At 42.1% G+C, this 24,352-nt stretch overlaps 1 protein-coding gene across 7 annotated transcripts in view; it reads right to left on the reverse strand.

Annotated features, from left to right (window-relative positions):
* triob (trio Rho guanine nucleotide exchange factor b) overlaps nt 1-24,352 on the reverse strand; it is a 169,382-nt gene that overhangs the window by 2,506 nt on the left and 142,524 nt on the right. For 6 of the 7 annotated variants that reach the window (XM_072680194.1, XM_072680197.1, XM_072680196.1 and 3 more), the window contains 22 exons: nt 22,601-22,884; nt 17,647-17,817; nt 15,651-15,746; nt 15,241-15,389; nt 14,777-14,843; nt 14,244-14,347; nt 13,791-13,860; nt 13,529-13,618; nt 11,484-11,576; nt 10,565-10,615; nt 10,356-10,433; nt 9,174-9,365; nt 8,246-8,426; nt 6,518-7,137; nt 5,633-5,880; nt 4,414-4,552; nt 4,265-4,292; nt 3,987-4,149; nt 3,579-3,700; nt 603-675; nt 307-507; nt 60-198 (listed from right to left, as the gene is read on the reverse strand). In XM_072680194.1, the coding sequence (XP_072536295.1) occupies nt 60-198; nt 307-507; nt 603-675; nt 3,579-3,700; nt 3,987-4,149; nt 4,265-4,292; nt 4,414-4,552; nt 5,633-5,880; nt 6,518-7,137; nt 8,246-8,426; nt 9,174-9,365; nt 10,356-10,433; nt 10,565-10,615; nt 11,484-11,576; nt 13,529-13,618; nt 13,791-13,860; nt 14,244-14,347; nt 14,777-14,843; nt 15,241-15,389; nt 15,651-15,746; nt 17,647-17,817; nt 22,601-22,884 (3,359 nt within the window). Of the gene's footprint in view, nt 1-59; nt 199-306; nt 508-602; nt 676-3,578; nt 3,701-3,986; nt 4,150-4,264; nt 4,293-4,413; nt 4,553-5,632; nt 5,881-6,517; nt 7,138-8,245; nt 8,427-9,173; nt 9,366-10,355; nt 10,434-10,564; nt 10,616-11,483; nt 11,577-13,528; nt 13,619-13,790; nt 13,861-14,243; nt 14,348-14,776; nt 14,844-15,240; nt 15,390-15,650; nt 15,747-17,646; nt 17,818-22,600; nt 22,885-24,352 lie in introns of those variants that run through there. The other variant, XM_072680200.1, reaches the window with a different exon arrangement.

A 24,352-nucleotide genomic window follows, 5' to 3' on the forward strand; every position in this document is an offset into this window, starting at 1 on the left:
ATTCTATCAAATATTACATACACAGTTGTGGTGATACGAGTCAGTACACAGGTTTGTACCTTCAGATCAAGGTGAGCTATCCTGCAGGTATGCAGGTAGTGCAAAGCTTCTAAGATATCCCGCAGGTAGAGAGCCACCTTCTCCTCAGTCAGGTTCCCCCAGCTCACGATGTAGTCCAGGAGACGACCCTGGTCAGCCCTGCACCAGAATCATGAAAAAACCTCTGTCAAACTGTCAGGACGTCTTTTGGGGCAGGAAATATGAGGTTAATGTACTGTATAGCGGGTTCACTGTGTGGCTGCTTACATCTCCAGCACGAGGACATAGCTGGTGGGGGTTTCGAAGGTGTCCAGCAGGCCCACTAGGTGCGGGTGCTGCAGGCACTGCAGAACGTTCAGCTCCCGGACCACCTGCTCGCGACGCATCAGCTTCTTATTGACCAGCTTGGCCGCCACTGAGCGCCTGGTCCCCCTCTGCTCACACCACTTGGCCACGGCAAACCTGCCTCTGGAGCGCAGGCAAACAAACCATCAGCATCACGGACCTCAGTGCCTTTTCCCATCCTAGCAAAGAATGAATGAACGAATGAGGAGTGAGCTCACCTCCCGAGTTCCATAACTTCTGAGTAAAGAGACTCAAAGTTCTCCTTCCACAAGATCCCGTCGCTGCAGGTACCTGTAAAAATAACACGATAACAGGGCTGTAAATATTGTGTTCAACAACAGGAAATGATTTTGTTGATTAAGGCTTTGCCTTTGCATATCACAAATGGCCATTTCAGGCAGGCTGCACCTCTAGATTTAGCTCTGTTGGAAGTGTCACTTCTTTTTTAGTGGAGTACCACAAAACATTAGCCAACAGAAGAAAGATGCACTCATCAAACGAGGAATGAGGAAGTTTAGATGATGTCATGTCTAACACAGTCACCACATTTAAACAGTACTGAGAACTTGTGGGATTGTTGGGAAGCGTGTGGAGAAGGACCATTTTTTTTTTACATCTGAGCACATCAGTGTTAATCAGCAGGGGTATCTGCACCTTTCCTTCCTGCACTGTTCCTTTCTAAAACATGGACGTACTGCCATTCTTTCGGCTTACTTGTCTGAACACATCCACACTGCATGTTGTTTATCATGGCTTAAGAGAGTTTCTCAGTTTCTACCACTGCATGATTCAATATATTTCAAATAGCTATCTAGAGCATTGTGGCCTGTGGGTCTCGTACGCTGATGAGAGAGGTAGATCTGTGGGCTGATTTCTGCTTGTCTCACTCCATCCTGTCCTGTTTCGGAATAAGTACAATATTAAGCAGACTTAACTGACTCAGGCTCAGTACTGCCGTTTACCTGTGAACACGCACAGGTTGTGCATGCAGCACATGGATAAGTGCTGAGAAAATGTATAAATATGCAAATAAATGTACAATTGCCATCAATGCATTTAATTTCATCACCAGCTCACCTGATTTTACATTACCAGTGTTAAGCACTGATTTATCAAACCAGGTGTTGATATGAGAACTATAATTAATACTAGACTCCAATGAGGAGTGCTTTGGAGATTTCATGAACACCGGAATGTAAAATCACTCCTTTATGTATGGATGTTGTTAGTATTTATTTTAATAATAGTGTTTATATATTATTTATTTTAGTATTAGTGTTATATAAGATAACCTTTCACAGGTGTCCATCATTTGCACAGTACTGTATATATGGTCTTTTGAGTTCATTCTTGTAAGTAAAAAGTAAGCAAACCATTTACTAGAAACTAATGAATTTAACATAATAACAAATAAAAATGTTATTTATTTTTAAAATATTCATATTTACATTAGAATTTAAGCAAATAAACAGTGGCTGTATATAAAAATGTGCATACGTGTGTCTCTAGAGAGGATGTGAAGTTTCAGTCTTGCAAATTTAAGCAAATTAAAATTTAAGCAAATTTGTTCTTTTTAAATGTATTCTGATGTTTTGAAAAAAAAATACAACTGTAACCCCCCCACCCTCTCAGCCAACACACAGATCTGTTCATATTCAGCAGTACCTGATTTAACTTAATGATGCACTGATCAATCAAACCAGGTACTGAATAACAGCTAAAGAGAGTGTTGGTGCTACTTATCATACTAGTGTTTTTATTCTAATAATTTGATCAAATCATTAAACAAATAAAAACGTAATAAAAACTTTCTAACTTCTAAACTACTGTGTAACAATTAAACTGTATTTATAGGTATATTTTTTTATTTTACATTTTGCACAGTAATGAATAGGGCTGTTTCAATGTTGCATTTTAATTACAACCCCAATCCCCAAAAAGTTGGGACGTTGTGTAAAATGTAAATACATGTAAATAAAACCGGATCTCATAGATCCATATTTTATTCCCAACAGAGCATTGAACACGCACCAGATGTTGAAAGACATTTTACCATTTCATGAAGAACATCATATTACTAATTTAGAACTTGATGGCAGCTTTACAACTCAGGAAAGTTGGCACAGGAGCAACAAAAGACTGGAAAAGTAAGTGGTACTAGTGATCTTCGTGCCCTTAGACGGCACAATCTTAAAAACAGGCATGATTCTGTACTGGGAATCACTGGAACACTTCCAAAAACCCTTGTCTGTGAACACAGCTCACTGTGGAATCCACAAATACAAGTTAAAGCTGTGTGATGGAGAGAAGAAGCCGTATGTCAACACAATGCAGAAACACCGCCATCTTTGGCCCATTAAAAACGGACTGCGGCAAAATGGAAAACTGGTAGAAACCATGGGCGTCATCAAAAGCCAGCATCTGATGGTATGAGGTTGCGTTAGTGCTTCTAGCGTGGGCAGCTTACACATCTAAAAAAGGCGCTATCAATGCTGAACAGTATACAGAGGCTTTAGAGCAACATATGCTCCCATCAGACAACGTCTCTTTCAGGGAAGGTCAAGACAATGCTAAAACCACATCCCAACGGCATGGCTTTGCAGAAGAGGAGTCCTGCCTGAAGTCCAATAGAAAACATTTGGCGCATCAGAAAAAACACAACATCTGGCAAAGAAGACCCAGCACTGTTGAGCAGTGCAGAGCTAGAATCCTACATCAGACATGAATGGGACACCATTACTCTCCCTAAACTCCAGCAGTTGGTCTCATCGCTTCCCAGACTGCTGTTTTAAAGAAGAGGGGATGCTACACAATGGCAGACATGGCCCTGTCCCAATGTTTTTGAGATGCAATGCTGCCATCAAGTTCTAAACAAGTTAATTTCTTTCCATTAAATGGTAAAATGTCTAAATTTTACCATTTAATGTCTAAATTTGAACACTGTGTGTGTTCTATGCTCTGTTGGGAATAAAATATAGGTCTATGAGATTTGCAAATCATTGCATTCTGGTTTTATTTACATTTATTTACATTTACAGTATCCCAACCTGGGATTTGGGGTTGCACTGTTATTTATGCTCCAAGTGGCATTGAGATACACAGTAGTAAACCTGTCTCTAAGCTAAGCCTGTTGCTAAGACAACACGTTTAACAGTTAGAAACTAGTTCATGTCAGGCGTCAGATAGACAGGCACCTTGTACTCGGAGGCAGGCAGACGATGTGACCGTGCCCACGTCGTTGGTGGCGATGCAGGTATAGGTGCCGCTGTCCTCTACAGTCACGGCTGACATGCACAGGGTCACCTCACCTGTATCGCTGGCAGAAAGAGAGAGCGAGACCATGGTGACAAAGAACACAACCAGACCCACGAGATTCTGTCTGAACAAGTGTGAACTAGAAATGAATCAGTCAGTGATTTTGGCACATTTCCACTGGAATGTTTGTAAAGGTTACAGTGGAGAAAGGTTACGGTTTCACACAAATCTAAGATGGAACTGATAACAAAAACAGAGCTCCGGTGTTCGAGACAGAGCAACAGAGACATCTAGAGGTCCAAGGATGCAAGTGCATCAAATGTCTGACTTTGAGTGTGCGGTTCTACCTGTGAAAGAGCGTGTATCGCCCTCCCTCAGTCAGACTGGCCTGGTCTGGTCCTCTCCAGGAGACCGAGGCTTTGGGCTGACTGCAGATCTTGCAGCGGAGGGACACACCCTCACCACTCTCACACATCACGTCACTCAGGGGCACCAGGAACTCTGGGGTAACTGCCAGGAATGAGAGTGAGAACTTAAAGTTTTTCACTTTACATCTTCCTCTGTCAAAAACAGCTCAGCTTTCACAGAAGGTTTCTAAGAACGCAAGAGCAAACGTCAGACCTACCATCATAGATGTAGTTTGGATTTAGAAGCTGAAAGAGAAGGGGAAGAGATTGAGTGGGCCTGTTTGTGAAACACTGTCATTTCTGAAGAGCAGCGCAGTGAAATCTAGAACTGTTCACAAGCACCAGCGTGGAAAGGGCTGCGGGGTACCTTTACAGAAACCTTGTTGGCCGGCACTTCTCTGGACCTGCGGAGACCGTTCTCCTGCCTGGAATCTTTCCTGCCTTCTTTCTCTCTCTTTTCTGACTTGCGGCGGATGCGGAGCGCCGTGTGCCATGAGGACGACTTCCTGCAGAGAAGACAATAAAGTCAAAAATGTCTGAAAGTGGACATCAATGTTTTTTAATATTACACTCAGTTCAGTTACATGTAGTTTCAGAGAAATGTCTAAAGCGATCTCATCCTATTGCTGTGCATTTCCATGGCTTTCAGATCATTGCAAAATCAAGAAATGTTAGATGTGTTAACCAAATCATTATCAAATTAGAATGAAATTAATATCCAGAAAAGATTTCAAATCCTAAAGTACATAACCTGCTAAAAAACATAATATAATTATATAATTGCAGATAATTGCAGAATTTATCGCTGCTGTCCAGTGAAAAGCATGTGTCATCATTTTTGTCCATTTTAGTTCGAACCCTGTAGCTGCTCGGTACACTGTGTGAATAATTCTAAATGAATGGACCAACAGACTTCATATTTTCATATTTAACTTCCATTCAAAGTAAAGAACAAGTCACCAAGGAAATGTCATTGGACAGCGACAATTTCTATACACACATACATATATGTAGTCACTTATCACGTCTATGTGTATAATATAAAGTTCTGCTTAGAAACGAAACTTGTCTAAAGCTAAAGTTTTATATTAATAGTAGTTTAAATGATCATAAACTCTTGAAGATTGCATTTATGTCATGTCTTTTTTTTTCTTTTTTTGACCATGGTAAGGTTTTATAATCTATTTTAGTAAATGGAAATTTCTAAAACTGAGTGGTTATTTGCACATTGACAGCTGTGAAGGAGAGCAACACCCCTCAAACCACTTCCTTTTCAGAAAATTCTGTGCCTGGGCTTTAACTAAAGAGAAAGATGATAGAAGGGTGGCTTCCTTCACACGAATGCAGTGAAATCGATTGATGTAGTCAGGCTGAAAACATTTAGGAGTATACATTTAAAGTATACATTCCTTTAGAACTTCAGTGAAGCACAGTCACTGACACTGTTCTGTTAAAACGTTTATTGGCAGAATGCCTCGAAATAGCTATTTGACGGATTTCTGACTGGAAATCCTTCGGCCAACATGAGTGTCCAAACTTTTGACACACAGAAGCTTGTGGGGAACTATGAGTGGAGGGATCCTTACTTGAGGGTTGTGTCGGAGTAGTCAGGGGCACTAGCGGAGGTGTGTCCCAGCACGAAGCCGGGGATCCAGCCCTCGGCGGCGGGGCCCTGCTCGGTACCTGCCCGGAACACCAGGAACATGTTCTGCTGGTTGGAGGCCAAAATCTGCACCACCTCGCCCTGATACACACTGATCTCATCCTCTTTCACAGCCACGTAGTCCTGGGTCACCAGCATGGTGGATACACTGCTACTGCTGCTGCTTTCACTCTGAGAAAGCAACACACACACACACACACACACACACACACACATGGAATCATGATTTCAGTCTCTGCTCAAGTATTAGAGGTTAACAGTTAAAACACAACTGCATGCAATTACAATTTATTCCAGTAACCATTTGTTTTAATTAAGAGAGTGAGTGTGAGAGGCAGAGAGAGAAGGCTTTCTGGAATGCAAAGCGAGGTAAAGTCAGTAGAGCCAGGAAGCCCCTCTACAGTAGCCTTTGCAGTAGCCATTGCCTGTCCTTCAGATTTGAGCCACAGAAGGAGTGAACAGACTGGGACACCACTGAGTGAGAAGTGTTAGTATGGGTCTCAGTTAGTTTGCTTGCGTCTAACCCCAGCTGGTAAGACTCTTTTAGGGCAGAGGTGTGAGTGAGAGCAAGGCAAAAGATAGTAGAAGGAGCACAGGTCTATGGATTTGTCTGATTGCAGTAGTGAAGTTACCGCCAGTCAGAGTTAGTAGGTAAGCAGTAGTGGAGCATTCACAGGCCAAGGCTGGTTAATGTCCGCAGGAGCCGAAGATGGTCTTCTTGTTGGTCCCATCTTGTTAGTAGAAAGCTGGAAGAGCGGAGGAGCAGGACTAGGCCCGTCTAAAGCCAGGGGCCGAGACGAGGCCTTACCCCGTTGCTGTGTGTGGAGTGAAGAGACTGCTCGCTGGCAGAGGAGCAGGTGCTGATGCGGTCTGCCTCCTTGCTGTGGCTCGAGAGCCTGCGCCTCTGGCTGGAGCTGCGGCTCGGCAGGGGGTCGTCTCGCTCCGTGTAGGTCCCGGGGGGGCGGCAAGGGGGTGAGGCCGGGACAGAGGCCCAGAAGGGGGCTGGACCTTTTGTTGCAGGGCTGCCAGGGGTGAAGGGTGTAGCGCTCTGGGGGCTTATAGGAGACAGCAGAGGCGAAGGGAGGCTTGCTCGAGGCCTGGGGAGGGCTAGGGGCATGGAGGGTACTGGGGACATGGGGGCCACCGCTGCTTTCGGGATGGAAGATCCAGGCTGGACCTGGGCCTCAGCCAGGGGGCACGTACCTGAGGTGCGGCTGTCCGAGCCATGGGGGTGATGGTGCTGCACTGGCTGGGGGAGGCGGGAGGAAGGCTGTGGGATTCGGGAACTGCGAGAGCGTGAAGACGAGCTGGAGCTGCTGCTGCCCCCGGGGAGGCCACTGCTGCCGCCGGGGAGGCCGCTGCTGCTGGGGCCGCCCGAACCACTTGCCCCTACGTGGTTCCGCTGGTACTCGATGGGTGATGTTAGTGCTGAGAAAGTCAATCAAAGGATCGGTGTTAAGAACATGGGCTGTTATTCACCTGGGAATACCACAAATATACATCAATATTTTGGCCAAGTTTTGAGCTTTTTAAAAATCTTTGAGATGCTCTCTAAATATCTCTAGATTTCTTGATGAATGGACCAATCGAAATGCTCCAAAATGAATAAAATCTTTTTACACTGACTTCCACTGAATGTTAAGAAGATACATGTTTTCCTTCACCTGTACAATTTCCTTTTTGCAGATACCACATTTCTGAGTGATGGCAAACCAAACACTTTATTAAAATCTTTATTTAGTATTTTTTAAAAAGGGTCAACACACATTTTTACTGCCTTTTTTGCTTGCTCACCTTCATCATTTTATTTTTCACATGAGAATAAGAATGAAGACATTAAAACCTTTGCAATAACACACAGATTAGCCTTCTATACAGTAAAGCTATTTAGATCCACCTAATCTATAATAAGTCTTAGATGACCAGGTGCACAGACAGTCACAGCTTCTTTTGTCAGTTGCATCCATTTAATTCTAGTTTATAAAGCTAATTTCAGGCTCTTTTATTAACTGTTAACTTTTGTTTTGGTTACATGATTGAAAAAAAATCCAATGACATCACACTTTTATAAATTTATAAATGGTTTAATTTCAACCATTTGGATCAACACATGTGTTTTTCTGTTTAAAAAATCCCCTATTCATCATGCAGAAAGTACAGTTTGTGATCAGTCTTTGTGATCAGTCAGTGAAAGAGCCCCTTTCTGTCCCTGGCTACACTAAAAAAAATACAAGCTACCAGACTTTCAGCTGAAGACTATAACGTTGTGAAAGAGGCAGACAGACAACTAGAGTGTGGCACATTGAGAAAGTGCAGGAAGGAAGAAAGAGTGAGAGAAACATGACATTTATCTAGGCACAGTTTTTCAAATACAAAAATATGAAAATACCCTTATTAAGCAAACCTGAAACCAATGCTGTGCACGACCAATCAGACTGAACATAGCCTGAGTTACCAATACTTGAGGATTTTTAGTTTCTGGACCTAAAGTCACTGCTGGTATCAACCGAATGAAGTGAAGAGAGTAGCCTTTTACCGTTGAGGAAGTTCCTCTGGTTCTCAAGAATACTGCTGATCTGGTGGACCCAGGTCTGGCAGAGCGCTGGGCTGGAAGAGTGGAGGATGTAGCGCTCAGCCCCTCCTGTGGATGACCTCGAGGTCAGAGTGAACTTACAGGGGTCACTGTCTGAACTGTCCTCCAGTCCCAACCAGCTGACCTACAAAAGAGAAAGAAAGAGAGAGAGAGACAGAGATAGAAAACCACAAAATTAATATTAAAAATGATCCTACAGTTTAACCAGTCAAAACCAGAAGAGGACAAACTAATAAGAGGTGAAACTTAGATAAGAGGTGAACTGTGGGTTAACTGCAATTATAGCCTCGAGTGGTGTGCTACAGTCACAGGCATGAGACCAAAGACCTTAAGGTACATATCAAAATATAGCATTTCCTCCCTTGACTGACAGCCTTATATATTTTTTATATACTATTAGGCTATTATATTTTCTTGTATAGATTTTTTTTGTCTTATACTTCAGGTGACTTTACTTCTAATTCTTCTTTTGTCTTTTTGTGTTATAGCAACATTACATAGCCTTCCTACTTTAAAATAACAGCTTTAAAAGCATGTTGATGCTCCACTGACTATGGATAAAGGTGTCTCCATCATTGCCACTCTGGGTTTAGCTTGACTGCTACTGCACTATGTAACTTTGGTGCTGTCTCATACTGCAGTATTATCATTTATGTTTTATATAATTTCATGATTGTTCGTTAGTGCTTTTGTCCTCTTGTACCTGCATGGGGACTAAACTGGCACATTTAAAGAAATGCACCTAAATAAAGCAATAAAATAATATATAATTTAATGAAACAGAAATGAGTGCAGAGCAAAATAACTGATCCATCTACACAAATGGCCTTTCGGTGAGGGATTTGTGAGCTAGTGGCAAGTAATAATGCACCTTAATGCTGTTCTTGAACAGGAAGCCTGGCATGGAGAATCCTTTCTTCTTGTCCAGAGGCTCGCTGAAGATGACTATCTGTTCGAAGAGGAAGACACGCCGCTCCTTCATGCGGGAGAGCAGGCCACCGTCCTGGTCCGACACCATGAAGGTGTCCTGGAGGAGGAGTCTGCCCTGAGCTACGATTTTCCCCTGAACACCACAAAGAATGCAGTTTCAGAACAAGGTGGAAATCATCTTAAATAGGCTTTAAAGGTACTTAAATAATATAAATAAATAAATAATAAATTAATTAATGTAAATAAAATAATATCTGCATTGTTTATTATAAAAATGTTTAAAACAATCTCAGCTCTCTTTATAATGACTCGGAGCACTGTATGAAGAGATACTCTGACCCTAAACATGAGAAATTGAAGTCAGATTTTAGATATTCTTCATATTTCTTGTGAAAACATCCCTGCGCTCATATGAACGAACTGATTTGGTGCTTAAAATGGGTTCACCAATAAGGTAGTGGAATGTACGAAGAAAATAGTTAGATGATTAAATTAAAATAGGAGAGGCAGAAGACCTGAGAGTCAATTTCAAACAAAGCCATAGACGAATGCACAAATCCACCAATTACAGATGAGAGGCAGATGGCAGACACAAGTCTGGTGGCAAATCCACCATTTATGCACAGCGAGAGTCAGAGACGAGTAGCTCGACCCATCTTCACAGCATCGTAATTACGATCTAGCAATAAGATGCACTGGAAAGGGCGGACTCTGCGGATTCAATCAATGCCCGAACCGTATTTCTGTGCTGTTTGATCACAAAGATATGAATAGACACATTGAGAAACACTGACATTTAACATGCTGGTGTGTTCGTAGACTCCAGAGGGTTAGTGCATGTTTTTCATAATCAGAAAGACTAGCTTTAAGGGCTTCTGTTTAAATGAGTAAAAACAACACAATTTGTACAGTCAATTTGTCAGAATGTCTGTTCTCATTAATGTGTGTGAACTAAGGAGCTGTGTTGCGAGGTAGACTGGGTCTAACATAACCACAAAACCTTAATAACAATCCGACCTCCAATGCACCCAAATGTAATATCAATGTACAGATTTACACAAACTAAAAGGATGGAATCAACCATCCTCCATCCAGTCTCTACACTCTGGCTAGAGGGACTCACATCAAAGCCCTGGAGACGGCCTACGTTCATCATGTCATTGCACCGTTTGGGGACGACACACATGACCTCCACAGCTTTCTGTAAAACACAACAAATAATACACATGAGACATGACTGTATATATAGATATATAAATATATACCTGAGCAAAAGAGCAACACAGCAAGACCATCATGGGTCAAAAATGAGAACAAGGCATCCATCATCACCTCTAACTCTGTTGTATCAACTGCAGCCTTTCTGGAAAACTTCAGGAAGTCCTAAAGCAGAAAAAGAACAGAAAACTGAAACTTCATCTGCTAACGGTTAAGACATTTCAGGTTTCATCTGATCAGGCGGGGAGGTCAGGCAGTCTATTATGTGTACATATCTAGTGCATGACTTTCACTTGAAACAGCAGGCTATCACACCTGTGTTTTCAATTCCGGCCTACACCATGGTCACACATCATATACAACTGAAGAAGCAGGTGGTAAATATATATATATAGTTTAAAAACCTTAGACCTATCACCTCCTTAGACACCCTTTTATTGCTTTTATAAGCAACAGACAAGAAACTCCTGGAGGATTTTAGTCTGCAAGAGAATCACGCCTCAAAGTTTACGGCAAAAGATACATAGACAATGGGGTGAATGTTCTGGCGTGTCCGAATCAAAGCCCATACCTTAACCCAATAGAGAATTTGAGGGCTGTTCACACCCAATCCCTGTGCAACCTGACAGAGCAAAAGCAGTTTTGCATAGAGGAATGAATGGAGTTAAAAGGGGAAAACATCCAAGGGGGTAAATACTTTATAAGCACTGTATATACACCCACATCACATATAGTGCCTCACAGCTGTTGTTGAATAGGAGAAGTATGACAGTTCACATGAGAGTGTGAACTGGCAGCAAACCTATAGAAAGGTCAGTTTTTAATGTAAAAAAGTTTGTACAGTGTGTTATGTGCTGGCTGGCTAGAGAACAGAACTCATAATGACCACCTGATCCCCTTTCTCTTGAATGTGATTGGTTCTAATTACAGCCTTGATCATTGTGAGACCACCAGTCAGCTTGTTTAGTTGGTTTAGTTTAAGTATCCTTCAGGATTCATCCAAGCAGCTGAAATGTCCCTGTTTGACAGTTACCTTCAGTAGAAGCTGGTACTTCATGATCCTCTGCACTGGCTTGATCAAGAGGTCTGTGATCTGCAGCCTGTGACCCAAACGCTGCTTCAAGTCCTGACAGAAGGCGTGAAAAAAGGAGGAGAGAAACCACAGCTTAACTTGAATAAAAATACATCACCCAGAAAGCTAGGAGTAACCAGTGAGCGTGACGCACATGAGGTCTGTTTTATTTGTAAGGGACTTATAATTTCACACTGTTTGGTGTCACCACTACATTTTTCTTTTATTGGGAGTTACAATACCAGTGAAGCTTTTAGATAGAATGTACTGTGGGATTAAAAAAAAAAAACAAAACTTCAAAACATGTTTGCATTATTTATAAATAGCCAAAGAGTGCTGGACAATGTTGTACAAGTACAATCAATAAGAGGTCCTAATCACTGTGTGTGTGCTTTGTAAGGTAATAAGTGTAATGCGTGTCCTTGATAATGTGTTGAAGCTAATCAGCAGGGTTATGAAGAAGACCAGGTCTCAATAGCTTTATTAGAGATATTAAGTCAATATTAGTTACCATAATGCTTTTTAATGAGGGGTGCAATGGTACCCAGAAGTCACAGCTTGATTTAGGAGCATGTCAGTATGTCTTTGTTATCGTAACAAAGTGAAAAGTACGCCTTGCACGGCTCGAAACGCGCAAAAGGCATGTACTAAGTCTCTTAATTAATTAATACGGGGTGTGTTTTGGGTGTAACGTGCCAATCAGTGTGTCACTTGCCATTCCCTTTAAGAGCCAGGTGTGGTCTGACTTCGGCAGATTGCTGTTTCAATGGTGCAAAGCGGGGGTTTGCACACGTTGGGCTGCACGTGCCTATGTTGACAATTCACTGCCAAGATAGCAACGAATGTCTGACTACGTAGATATATTCTACGCGAAACGGCGGAAGGCGTGAAAATAGACTGTTGGCGGGGTGTAAGATAGCAATGAACATCGCGACTCGCCTTGTGCAGGGTGTAAGAAAGAGCCCTTAATGGTAAATTAACACTGAGTAATTTAACACTAAGAGTGTTGCTTTAACACTCCCACATTTGCTGTGTATGAGGCCGATACAACTGTAATATTTACACAGGTTTGGGTTGAACTAGTTCTGTGTTTTCAGCTACAGGGATGTGTGTGCGACTGGGTAATACGCAGTGACTGCAGACAAACTGGATTATTTCTGAGCAGGTAGTTTACGGCATGCACCACTGTGTGATATCCGTCAAGTGCATGCATCGGATTGTGGCGCCTTTACCGTGACGGTTCAGAGAGAATACGTCGTGTTAAAATACTGTTACATGCCTAGTATTAATTTATAAAACGCGGAAAAGCCCATCTATACCATCTATAGTCTAAATGTTACGGTGTGGTGTGGAGTTTGGACTCAAGTGCAGTTAAACTTTTTGCTTTATTATTATTATTATTAAATGAAACTACCCCTTTTATGGTGTGTGCTTGGTGAGATTGTGACTGTTGGGCTTGAACTCCCAACCCTGGTAATGGGAGCCCTGTGTACTTCCACTGCACCACCACAGCTATGAGAGGTGGCAGAATAAACACTGTTTATAAGCAATAATGGAAAAAGTGCAGGAAAACAAACACTTTTCTTTTAACTGCAGCTTTTCTTCACTGTTTACAACTTGAACTGTTTTCTCTTTTAACTGCAGCTTTTCTTCACTGTTTACAACTCAAATGCTTTTCTCTTTTAACTGCAGCTTTTCTTCACTACAACTTAAACCCACTGTTACCGTTCGCCCCTCTACAAAGGTGCAACAGGGAAGTGTGTTTGGCTGGGTGTATTTATACCGTGCCACACAGGTGGGTCTGGTCAGCGTTGATTACCGCTGAGGATTCTGGGGCTTGGAGTTCTTTGCTCCAACTCCACCAGCTTTCATACTTTGCTGGCCAGGCCCCCTGCTGGTGGCTGACGGTACATGCTGCCTGCTCACACTAACATTAACATTAGACTTACGAGATTCATGGGTCAGGATTTCTCGATTTAATATTCCTTTAAAAATGTAAAACTTACCTCGAAGTAAGTGTCTATGTACTCAGACACAATGTGTTCTGACTTGGGCTTGTTCTGACAGTACACAATGTACATGTGCAATCGCCGTTCCTGTAGATCAAAATATGCTTTGTCATCATTGGTACACAAAAGTGCACAGAAACACATACGTACGTATATTAGATGAATAACATGAAGGCATGAGCATTCACCATCTCGCGACACAGTGTCATTAAATCCCAAAAACCTCTAGTGTAAAAGCCTCCCATCAACCACTGCTTACTTGTTTGATGAACAGAGGTGCCAGCCTATCAGGATCCTCCAAGCACTTCTCCAGTTCACTCAAGAAGAAGCTGTAAGAAAATGAACATTAGAAACACTACAGGTCAAAAACAGGACACTCACTGTCCACTTTATTGGAAACCCCTATATTGGGCAGATAAGGAACGTGTGGTCAGTTTTGCCCACAAAGCTGCACATATCTGGTTATTTATGGGTGGTGGACACACTCTCAACCTAGCTACACACGGACGTATGTAAAACCAGCAGCAAAACCATTACTATGAACAGAGGCCCTGTGGTCAGAACTGACCAATGATGAATGATGCATCAACGGAGCTGTAGGAGCTGTGAGCGGATGTTTCCAGAGAAACAAAAGGTGAGTCTATGTTAAGCACCGGTTTCTGCTTATATTTCAGACCAAACCACATAAGGCTTGGTTTGCAAGGCCACCTACTCTTTGTGCCAGTCGTAGATCTGGTGGATGTTTCCGAACACTATCTTGTCTTTGCCCTTCATGTCGTCTGGAACCCCCTCCTCCTTCATCCGGCTCATGTAGCCCTGTGAGAGCAGGACGACAAAGACGTGGTTACCATGGAGACAGTGACACGGACACCAAACATGTGATCACACAGGCGGACAACGCTGAGGAGGTGGGACTGCCCCCCGCTCGCCAGTTCACTTCCTGTTCCAAGCCTCCACATTATTTCCACATTCCAGCACAACGCCGCTGCAGCCCTTCGCGTCCCTGACGTACGAACACGTCCGTGAGACCATAAAAGTGCGAGTCATCTGACTGAACTGAACAAATGAACAGCTTACTGTAAAAATATGCACAACCCGACGCTGACCTACAGTCTGACTCACTCAGCCTACACACTGCTTCCTATACATCTCCAGTGTCATCAGCGTTTGCTCATTCAGAACTGCACGCAGAAGCTATTTGAAAAGATGACGTCCAAGCCTAATCCCTGGTGTGACTATTCTTACCTCCACTACCGAACCCAAGTCTCTAACGTAGTCTCTCTCGGTCTCCACCAGCTCCAGAAGCACGTAGCTGAAAAGAAATTGAGGAACAGATTAAACAAACGGCATCACACAGGCTAGTAACACATGCATAGATTTCAGTGATACTTCAGTAATGCTCAGTAGTGCTAACCAACATCACACTAGGAGTGATGTGGGGAGGAAGTGCCATCAACCCACCCTTAGAGAGAGCAAGGCCAATTGTGCTCTCTGTGACTCTGGCTGCTGATGCCAAGCTGGATCACAGTGGCAGTGGCCTTAGTCCACTGGACCGCAAAATATTTAATACACAAACACAACTCTGTGCATAAGGTGGGTTCATATTCATTCACTGCTTATGAAATTGCCAAGGCTTCTTAACTTCTCTTTAACTAGATGAACCATTGGTGGTCTTAAGCGTAGGGTGAATGAGTGATGGAGCTGCTTACTGGCGTTTCTTAAGGAAGACCGTTTTGCGCTCTTCCAGTTCATCCACGGGTGAGGAGGAGGAGAGGAGGGAGTTATCGGAGGGATTACAGGAGGGGCTACTACTGTCTGCCCGATCAACCGAGAGAGAACTAGGCCGGTCCTCGAGACTCTGAGAAGGAGAGGAAGAGAGAGAGAGAGAGAGAGAGAGAGAGAGGAAGATAGACATATGGGGATAGAGAAGAGTTAACATTAGAACTATAGTCTCATTTTATTTAACTAATATATGTAGAAATATTTGGTAGAATAGAATCATATTTGATACCATGATGAAAAGAAAGAGAAAACAATCCCAAGACCAAGTTGTTATTAAAAACATACCTTTATCTTTGGACATGAACAACATAATAGCAACTCTCATGTGCATTCGTACCATCTTGCTCTTGACCAGTTCCTCGATGGCGCTGACCAACTCGGCTGCACTGGGCGTCTCAGAACTGCTGGGGCGTCCAGAGATACGGGAGGAGGCCTGCAGGGAGACATACATGCAGCTCAAAACTTCTCAGGCCTATACACGGAGCTGAACACACTGCATTTGATTCTTCTTCCACTGTATTTACTCAGGCACTAGGCTAGGATACTGAGCATGTGTGTGATGTGTGTGTGTGTGTGTGTATTTATATATATATTTATTTTGTTGTATATAGTGAGTAAGGTCAGAAACATACTCAACGCAAGTACGCAAATGCCAAGGCCTGGCCAGCGCTCTGCAAAAGCACGGTCCTGCTTTACAAACCTGCATTCACATGCATTGTTGTGTTACTGTGGCGGTTAAATCACTCAGGTGCGTAGCTTGTAATGCGCCTGTGTTCCCGTCCTTGCGTGAAGCATGTTTCAGGCCTAAGAATCAAATTAGCTTCCATGGGGAATCCATAACTACACAACTTGTAGTGCTGTGGAAGAAAATCTCACCATTGCAGTTCTTTCACCCCACATTCCACCAGTCTGAATAAGGTACGGGCGTGGCCTGTGGACTCACCAGCTAATAGGGGGCCATTTACAGGGTGGTGGGCAAGGCTTGATTTGGAAAAGGTTCTTTTGGATTCATTTTGGCTACGAGTAAGAGTAAGTGTAGCACACATGACCGCTTGCTGCATGTGATGGTACATACTCTGCAATACTCCATTAAAAGGGGAACACGACAGTCCGGGCGAAGGCAAGGGGAGGGTGTCTGGAGCTTCTTTGTATATCCACACACACATACACACATACACATTTCTCTAATACGGCCTGTTTTGGTTTGAGGGACCAGGTCTGATAATTCAAAGACTGATGGGTGAAGGGCCGATGGAGTATTCAACCGGTGGAGAAGGAAGAAGGAAAACAATAAGGAAGAGGGTAATCGGAAATGAAATTATAAAGAAGGGGAGGAGGAAGAGAAATGGCTTGTGTGGGGGTGGCTACATGGACAGATATGGGAACTGGGACAAAACAGATGCAGAACAAAAATCAACATAGTGCTGGAGAGTAAAACAACGATTACAAACGAGAGAAAAACGAGACAAGTGTATTAGATCAAGACTGGTAAAAATAAACCACTGAGCATTTTAAAATAGGGCAAACTGCAATTATACTGCTGCATACTGTGATTGCAATAGGCCATACTAGTGTGATATGCCTTGCAATATATAGTATATGATAAAGTTGTATAGCCTTCTGAACCCTGCCCTATTACCCGAAATATGTAACGTCCTACAGGTCAATCAATAGTGTGGCAGAAATTGCCAGGATGTGTTGGTTGCTGTTAAAACACACCACTGAAAGTCGGCCACTTTGGCTCAACAAGCATGCAGAAAAGAGAGAAAAAGCAGCGTTAGCGGGAACAAAGCTGTGATTCAGTGCAATAAAACTTCATTTTCAGATGGTTTCACAGCGGTTGCGTTCCAAAGCGCAAATAATCACGCTGCAACACCTCCGCACAACCTTGCAGGAAGGATTTTGTATGAATGCAGGCGAAGCGCGTGCTTCCTTGGGCTGTGGCTCATCTCTGCTGTTCAAGTGTGTATGTGTGTGGCTTGACAATGCGTGTCTGTAAATTTCAGGATGCTCACTTTACATATTAAAAACTGCAGCCTTCTGAGATTTCAATATCGCAAAGGCAAATATCACAATAACTATTAACAAACAATGTATTGGGCAGCCCTACGTTAAGCACTGTGAGGGTGTTAATTAAAGAAAACTATTATTATTACTATTATTATTAAGGATTATCTAGTAACTCATCCATGAAACAACCCAAACAACAACGGTCCAGATTTACCAATGCCTACAATCTTGCATGGCTCTGTAGTTGTGGTTCTAGCTCACAGGTCACTGACAAAGTCTCGCTGGTGCAAAAGGCCAGATGTAGCCGCTGGGCGGAGCTTTACCTTGTCCTCCTGGGAGTCCTGATGGAGCAGACTGTGCTGCTGGATGGCCATAGGGGGCGGCAGGGGAACAGAGTCGGCCCCCTCCTCTCCTTCCTCCTCCCCACAGCTCTGCATGCCTGAGGAGGACGACTTGGAGAGCGTTCCACTGCTCAGTCCTTCATTTCTCATTCTCTGCAGAAAGAGAGAGAGAGAGAGAGAGAGAGAGAGAGAGAAAGAGAGAGAGAAAGGTGTGAGTTCATCCTGACCAATTAGGCTAATTATTTCCTCCAACACATGCTGGATTAATCCACTCAGTACGTTCTTTTAAGGGCTGTCAGTATTGTGGTAATATACACCTTAATACAACTTAAAACGTACAAAAAATGGACAACAGTATTGGGACACCTGTTCATTCATTGTTTCTTCTGAAATCAAGGGTATTAAAATGGATTTATCCTGCTTTTGTTGGAGTAACTGTCTCTACTGTCTTGTCATTAGCTTTTCATTAGATTTAGGAGCATTGCTGTGAGGATTTGATTGGACTCATATTCAGAAATGGGACAATGAGATACTAGCATTTCCCAGTAACTGCACCCTAAATCCACTGAACACCCTTTTCCTTTCCTTTGCATTCTATCCCCCAGCACTGCATCTGCAACACCTTTTGGACCACTGTCAGTTGAACATATCTGATTTACAGACTCTTCTGAATTCAGAGCTCAATATTACCAATGACTATTTTTCTCCTGGTGTTCAGGCATGATCTAAGAAATGTATATCTTTCACTTCTTAATGGATCCACAGGAGCCCTAAACCCCTCAGAACTCAAAACTAAACTTCTGTTTATAAGCTAAAATTGTGGTTCAACACTGAAAGCTGCAGGATGATGATAAAATTAAAAATACATATGATTTCACATTACAAATATAACAGGTCTAGAGGGGAGGACTCAGTTTAGGTAACTGTTAGATGGATTCCATGAATGACCCAAATGAATGTACAATTTGGGTCACTTAAAAACAAACAGACAAACAAACAAACAAACCCACAAGCAGTACTGTGGGATCCGAATGACCAGCAGAGGCAGTTCTTTAGCAGCACAGCTCGAAACCACCACATTAATACCACCAAATACCACCTGATTGCTCCAGGCAGACTGGAGGTCTACACTATATGGACAAAATTGGATTGGGACACCTGCTTATTTAGCCTTTCTTATGAAATCAAAGGTATTAAAGAAGAGTTTATCCTGCTCTCAGTATCTAGACTGTCTAGACTTTCTACTACATTTTTGAGCGCTGCTGTGAGAATTGGATTACATTCACTGGCAAGAGCGTCAATGAAGTCAGGATGTAGAGGATCACCCAAATCACAAACTCATCCCAAAAGTATTGGATGGAGCATCAACCATCATTCCAGAGAACACAGTTCCACTACTCCACAGCTCAGTGCTGGGGGGCCTTATACCCCTCTAGCTCACGCCTGGCTTTAGGCAGCATTCTATTCTATTGGCAATACTTCTCTACAGGCACTAGACAGGCTTTGTTTGTGTGTGCATTTGCACATCTGCATCAAGCAATTTAGCAAGGCACCTATCCCTCAGTTACTCCCTGGATTCTGAGGTGGATGCCCACCAATCCGAGAGTGTGTTCACTGCCCCTAATCACCAGTGTGAGCGAGTGTGCTCACTGCCAGGGATGGGTTCAATTCTATTGAACTGCTAACTTTGAAAATCCTAGGGGAAACACAAGAAGGCAAGTTTGCAACACTACTAATTTATTTATAGTCATTTAATAACTGAATGTACTGCATCATATCATTTTATTTTTTATGCTGTATAGTCATATAAAACAAATGCATTATGCTGCGATGTGAATTTGGGTCCAGTGAGAGAACAGATTTCATTTACAGACAGATAACTATGCATGAATTTGCGACACTGATCCAAATCCTTTTTGGGAGCTTTCTGGGAGGTACGACACACTCAGAACAGTGGGCAGCCACCCCAGCACCCGGGAAGCAGTTGGGGGTTAGGTGACTTAGTCAAGGGCATCTCAGCTACGAATGCTGAGGCAGAAGAAAATACACGTTCCTCGCTCCAGCGGATTGAACCAGTGACCTTTTGGTGCCCAGCTCACTGCTTTAACCTGTAGTCCACATAGTAAGCATAAGCTAAAGTGTAAGCCTAAGTGTAGTTAGCTACAACACCTTTGGTGAATCGCCACTTTGGTTTAATATTGAATAGAATGACCACGGTTCCTAGAAAACTAGAGTTCCTTAAAACTTAAAAGGCTTATTACACACGAAGGTGTATTATACAGTACCTACAGGGACTTCTGTAGGAACTGGTGGGGCTATTCTCTGGTCATAGAAGTTTGCAATAACACTTCTGGCCCACCGGCGGTCCACATGCTTATTGAGGGGTTTAGAATACTGTACGTTAAATGACAAACACACCTGATTTCCAAAGAGTGCAAAAGAGTGCCATTCAACATCTAACTCCTCAGAGAGACTCTAAAGCTAGCTCAATGATGAGGCCAGCATTCCCTGGACCTGATTTATAGCCAGGTCAGCCTATTTCTGTTCCTGTCCCATGACACAAAGCCTTGATTCCTGAAAGGTGACGCAGCCTCCGAGAAACAGCTGGTGTAAAGTGACTAACAGCGGGACAGGCACTGTTACCGTACACAACAAATAATAGAGCAGCTGGGCCACGTTGACAAGTACGAATATAGAAACAGCAGTGTGGCCACACCATACTTACTACTGCGGTGCACTGGAAGGCATGTGTTATAAACAGCAATCAGGCTGTGCGAACAATGATCTACAAACACAGTGTGGCACTAGCAGCTCAACATCACTTAGGAAAAGAAAGTACAAAGTCAGGACAACTCCTGATGTACAATTCTCTGCATTTAATTACATTGTTGCGTGTTGATCATCATTAATAATAACTGTATTTATTTTATATTTCCCCACTGAAAAGCAGAATATTCTGTTCTATGAGTAGGTCAAATGAGCTTGATCAGTATATATGTGCCAACAGCAAACATTTGAAGGAGACGGCTTCAACCACGGATCCTATCATACCAATCCATTGTGTGGGGGGGCTTAAGCCTCTACTCTTACTGATGGGTTATACGTCCCGATTCTCAATCTGCGTTTGAGTACTCAAGTACTGCTCAAGTAGTCTCAAGTACTGCTCCATTCAAAATTTCACATCTGGCCAAGTTCAGTCCAAATGGCCAGATGTGTTCTTGTTTTATGCGTGTTATCCAGGATGCATCAGGACCAAATATTCCAGAATGGACAGGGCACCACGTTGCTGTTTCAATTGCAAAATGACTTGTGAGTCGAACTTGCCAAGTCAATACTACTGAGTAGACCAGTCCGAACCTTTTACATGTTTTTATTTATGAAGTAAATGCTTAAATTATTATTGTAAATATTAACTTCAAGACCATTTAACATGTATTTCTATGTCCAAATACATTTTCATTACAGTAAATCTATAGGCAGAAATGTGAAAAGCTCACCGTTCATATATATATATATATATATATATATATATCTAGTGGGCTCATATTAATGGGTGCATGTCAGGGTTTAGCCAGTTGCACCCATTAATATGAGCCCACTAGATATGTATACTTAGTCCTTTTTTTTTACTTAGCTTTACTTCAGTGTATGTTATATATACACATTTTTAAATTATACTTTCCTGTTTCTCTCTTTTTTCCTGTTTCTCTTTGTATATTGATATTTAAAAGATTCGAAGATTTGAAGGAACTCAAAATTAAGAATTTCATTGTAGGGTGTAACTGATTGTTTCAAACTCTTGAATATATATCATAATTATTATTATTTTTTTTTACAATTTACTTTTTGCTCTAAAATGTTTTGTTTTGCTGCTGTTTTTATATACCAGTTTATTATCAAAACTAATAAATATATTTTAAATAATGTATTTAAATAAAATAATGAATTAAAAAAATGAAATAATCAATCTCAAAATGCTTCTTTGATGCTTCTTATTGTTTTTATTTTCCATGATATATCTGGAAGATTATAAACTAAATCTGTCCAATATTATTTATTCCACTTCCTGTCTTGGGTACACTGTATTGGGTCACTGACTTGAGGTGAGTTGTACTGAAATCTGGTGAACATTCGTGTATTTTTTATTATGGCATTTTTTACTGCAGAAAAAAATATTGCAATGTCCTTTTTCCCCAAAAAAATTGTGCACATGCCTCTGTTCTATCATCATTCTGAGGTCTATCATCATTATACTGGCATGGTTTGGAACTAATAGCTATGAAACTAATCGTTCTTTGATGTTCAGATGCAGTTTTACATGCGTATTTACTATGCATTGTTTTGGCCTTAGAATGAAACAGGGTTTTTTGGGGGGCTTATGAATAATTTCATGAGCTCTGCTCTGATTGGCCGTTTTTTTCAAGCGAGGCCAAAGATGATCTGGAGTTCTTAGCATGGTACCAAAAGCATCTTTCAGGATAGTGCTTATACCCTGGCTGTAGTGTGTGGTCATCTGGAATGCTGCAAGGCTATGGTTAGCTCTTAGCCTAGCACAGCTACGTCTGATTCTCATGCTTTTGCTTCCTCGAGCACTACTTTTGCCATTCCTTCTTTGGCTGGTGGTGTGTAAAGTTTGGATCTGTAAACAGTAATAAGTCAAGACTGTTACTTAACAGTTCTCTAGAACTGGTCTGTTTTACAGCTCTGCTTTGGTTATGCTGGATTTTCTTTTCAGTCTAGAGACAGCAGTGTTTTAGAGCTAGGACTTTAACTCAGGCCCTAAATATCATAGCGAGAAAAAACCCACCCCCACGATAGACCTATTTTCTGGTAGCGTCCCCTATAAGACTTTGGTAGCGTTAGCTCTAAGCTAACAGAGATCCACATTAACATGTTTGGGTCGTTCAGACAGCCTTTCACAATAATAAACCCTTACCTCCTCCAAGGTCTCGTCCTGGGGCGTGGCCGCGCTGTCGTCAGAATCTTTCTGCGAGCCGCCATCTGCGTTCTTACGCACGTCGCGGCTCTTCTTGTGCTTATGTGCCAACTTCTTCACGTGGCCGTCTGCCTTGCCGCTGCTGAGCCTCCTTACTGGACTGGTCAGCCATTTGCGCAGAGTGTTGCCCGGTCGCTTGGCCCCTGGAGAACCCTGCAGATGCCCAGGCTGCAGAGTGGCACTGCCCGACAGCCCACCATCATTACTGGACACAGAGAGGGTATCTGCAAAGGAGAGAGAGGAGTGCTAATAAGTCAATACGCTCTACTGTAGCACATATAGTACAGTACACAGTACACGTCACACATCATAACACGTACACCACCGGCACTTCTAAACATCTGAAAAATGCTCATTGTAGTGTCTTACCTTGTTCTGAAAAGCACCTTTCTTTTCTAAACTACTGTTAAATAGATATTCGTTCATTGGGTAGGATTTGTATCTTAATTTCGGCTTACAGGTATTTGTTTTTTTTTCCTTTAATAAGTCTTTAATTTAATAACTCTTTAATTCAATCCAAACAATACACTTTGTCACCACATTTTGTGTACTGTAATGTATCCCTTTTTCCTTGCACACCATCTGAGCTCCGCCATGCTCACTCACAACGTCATGTAAAGGAAGGCAAAATGCTGGGGAGAGCTGCTGTTTGGAAACTTTTAAAATGACAAAACAAAAGCAGTGTGCCAAGAGCTTATGAACGCACCTAAATGCTAGCAAATATTATATTACAGTGTAAAAAATTAAGCCACTACACTAAACTGATATTTGCAGCCATATACTGCCTTTGCGTTCCAGCCACTTCAACTCCACCCAAACACATTGTTTTGCGCAAGTCTACACGGTTAGGAATTTTTAGTGTTATTTAAGTCATTTGCTTGTTTGTTTGTTTACCTCTATTTAACCAGGTTAGTCACACTGAGTTTAAAAATCTATTTTATCTCTTTTATAAGTGAGCCCTGGTCAAACTCTGCTGCTATTATAACAGTGCTAACTGCGCTTTCCTGTAGAATTTTTTAATTAATTATTATTATATTATTATTATTATTTTTGTTTATTAAAATATCCTTTAGCTTCTCTGTAATCCATAATTATTTCTGCATGATTTGTGATTTCTTTTAAAGCTTCTTTTAGTGTTTTTTTTAAATATTAGCTTTTATATTAAATAAAAGCTGTAACAAAGCTTTCAATGTTTGCTTCTGATCGGTGCCCAATCACCGGATCCCCAGTAAGCCCACACTTCTTCACTTTCATAACCATATTACTGCCATAATTTACATCAGTTTCATAGGCCCTGAAATAGAACCCAGTAGGACTTCACAAGATATGCAAAACCAAATGGTTACCGAACAATTCCCAGCAGTTACTGCATTAGGATAAAAACAACGAAGGGTAAGAGGATGGCTTTCATCAGTATATGAGCTACAGTCTCATTTGCTTACTGCAATAATTAACATCAGTTTCATAGGCCCTAAAACAGAACCCAGTGGGACTCAGTGGTAACCAATACTAATACCAATGGTTCACAGCAGTTACTGCATTAGGATACAATCAAGGGTGCAAAGGGTTAAAAACATTTCCCCCTGTAAAGTTACTGTATTTTAGAGATACAACAACTCTACCTGGCAGTGTGTATTATCGTCTCACTGGACAAACTATGGGCTAGAAAAAGAAATACCAAGCGTTTTTCCC

Source organism: Salminus brasiliensis, chromosome 5, assembly GCF_030463535.1.
Source record: "Salminus brasiliensis chromosome 5, fSalBra1.hap2, whole genome shotgun sequence".
NCBI classification, from domain to species: Eukaryota; Metazoa; Chordata; class Actinopteri; order Characiformes; family Bryconidae; genus Salminus; species Salminus brasiliensis.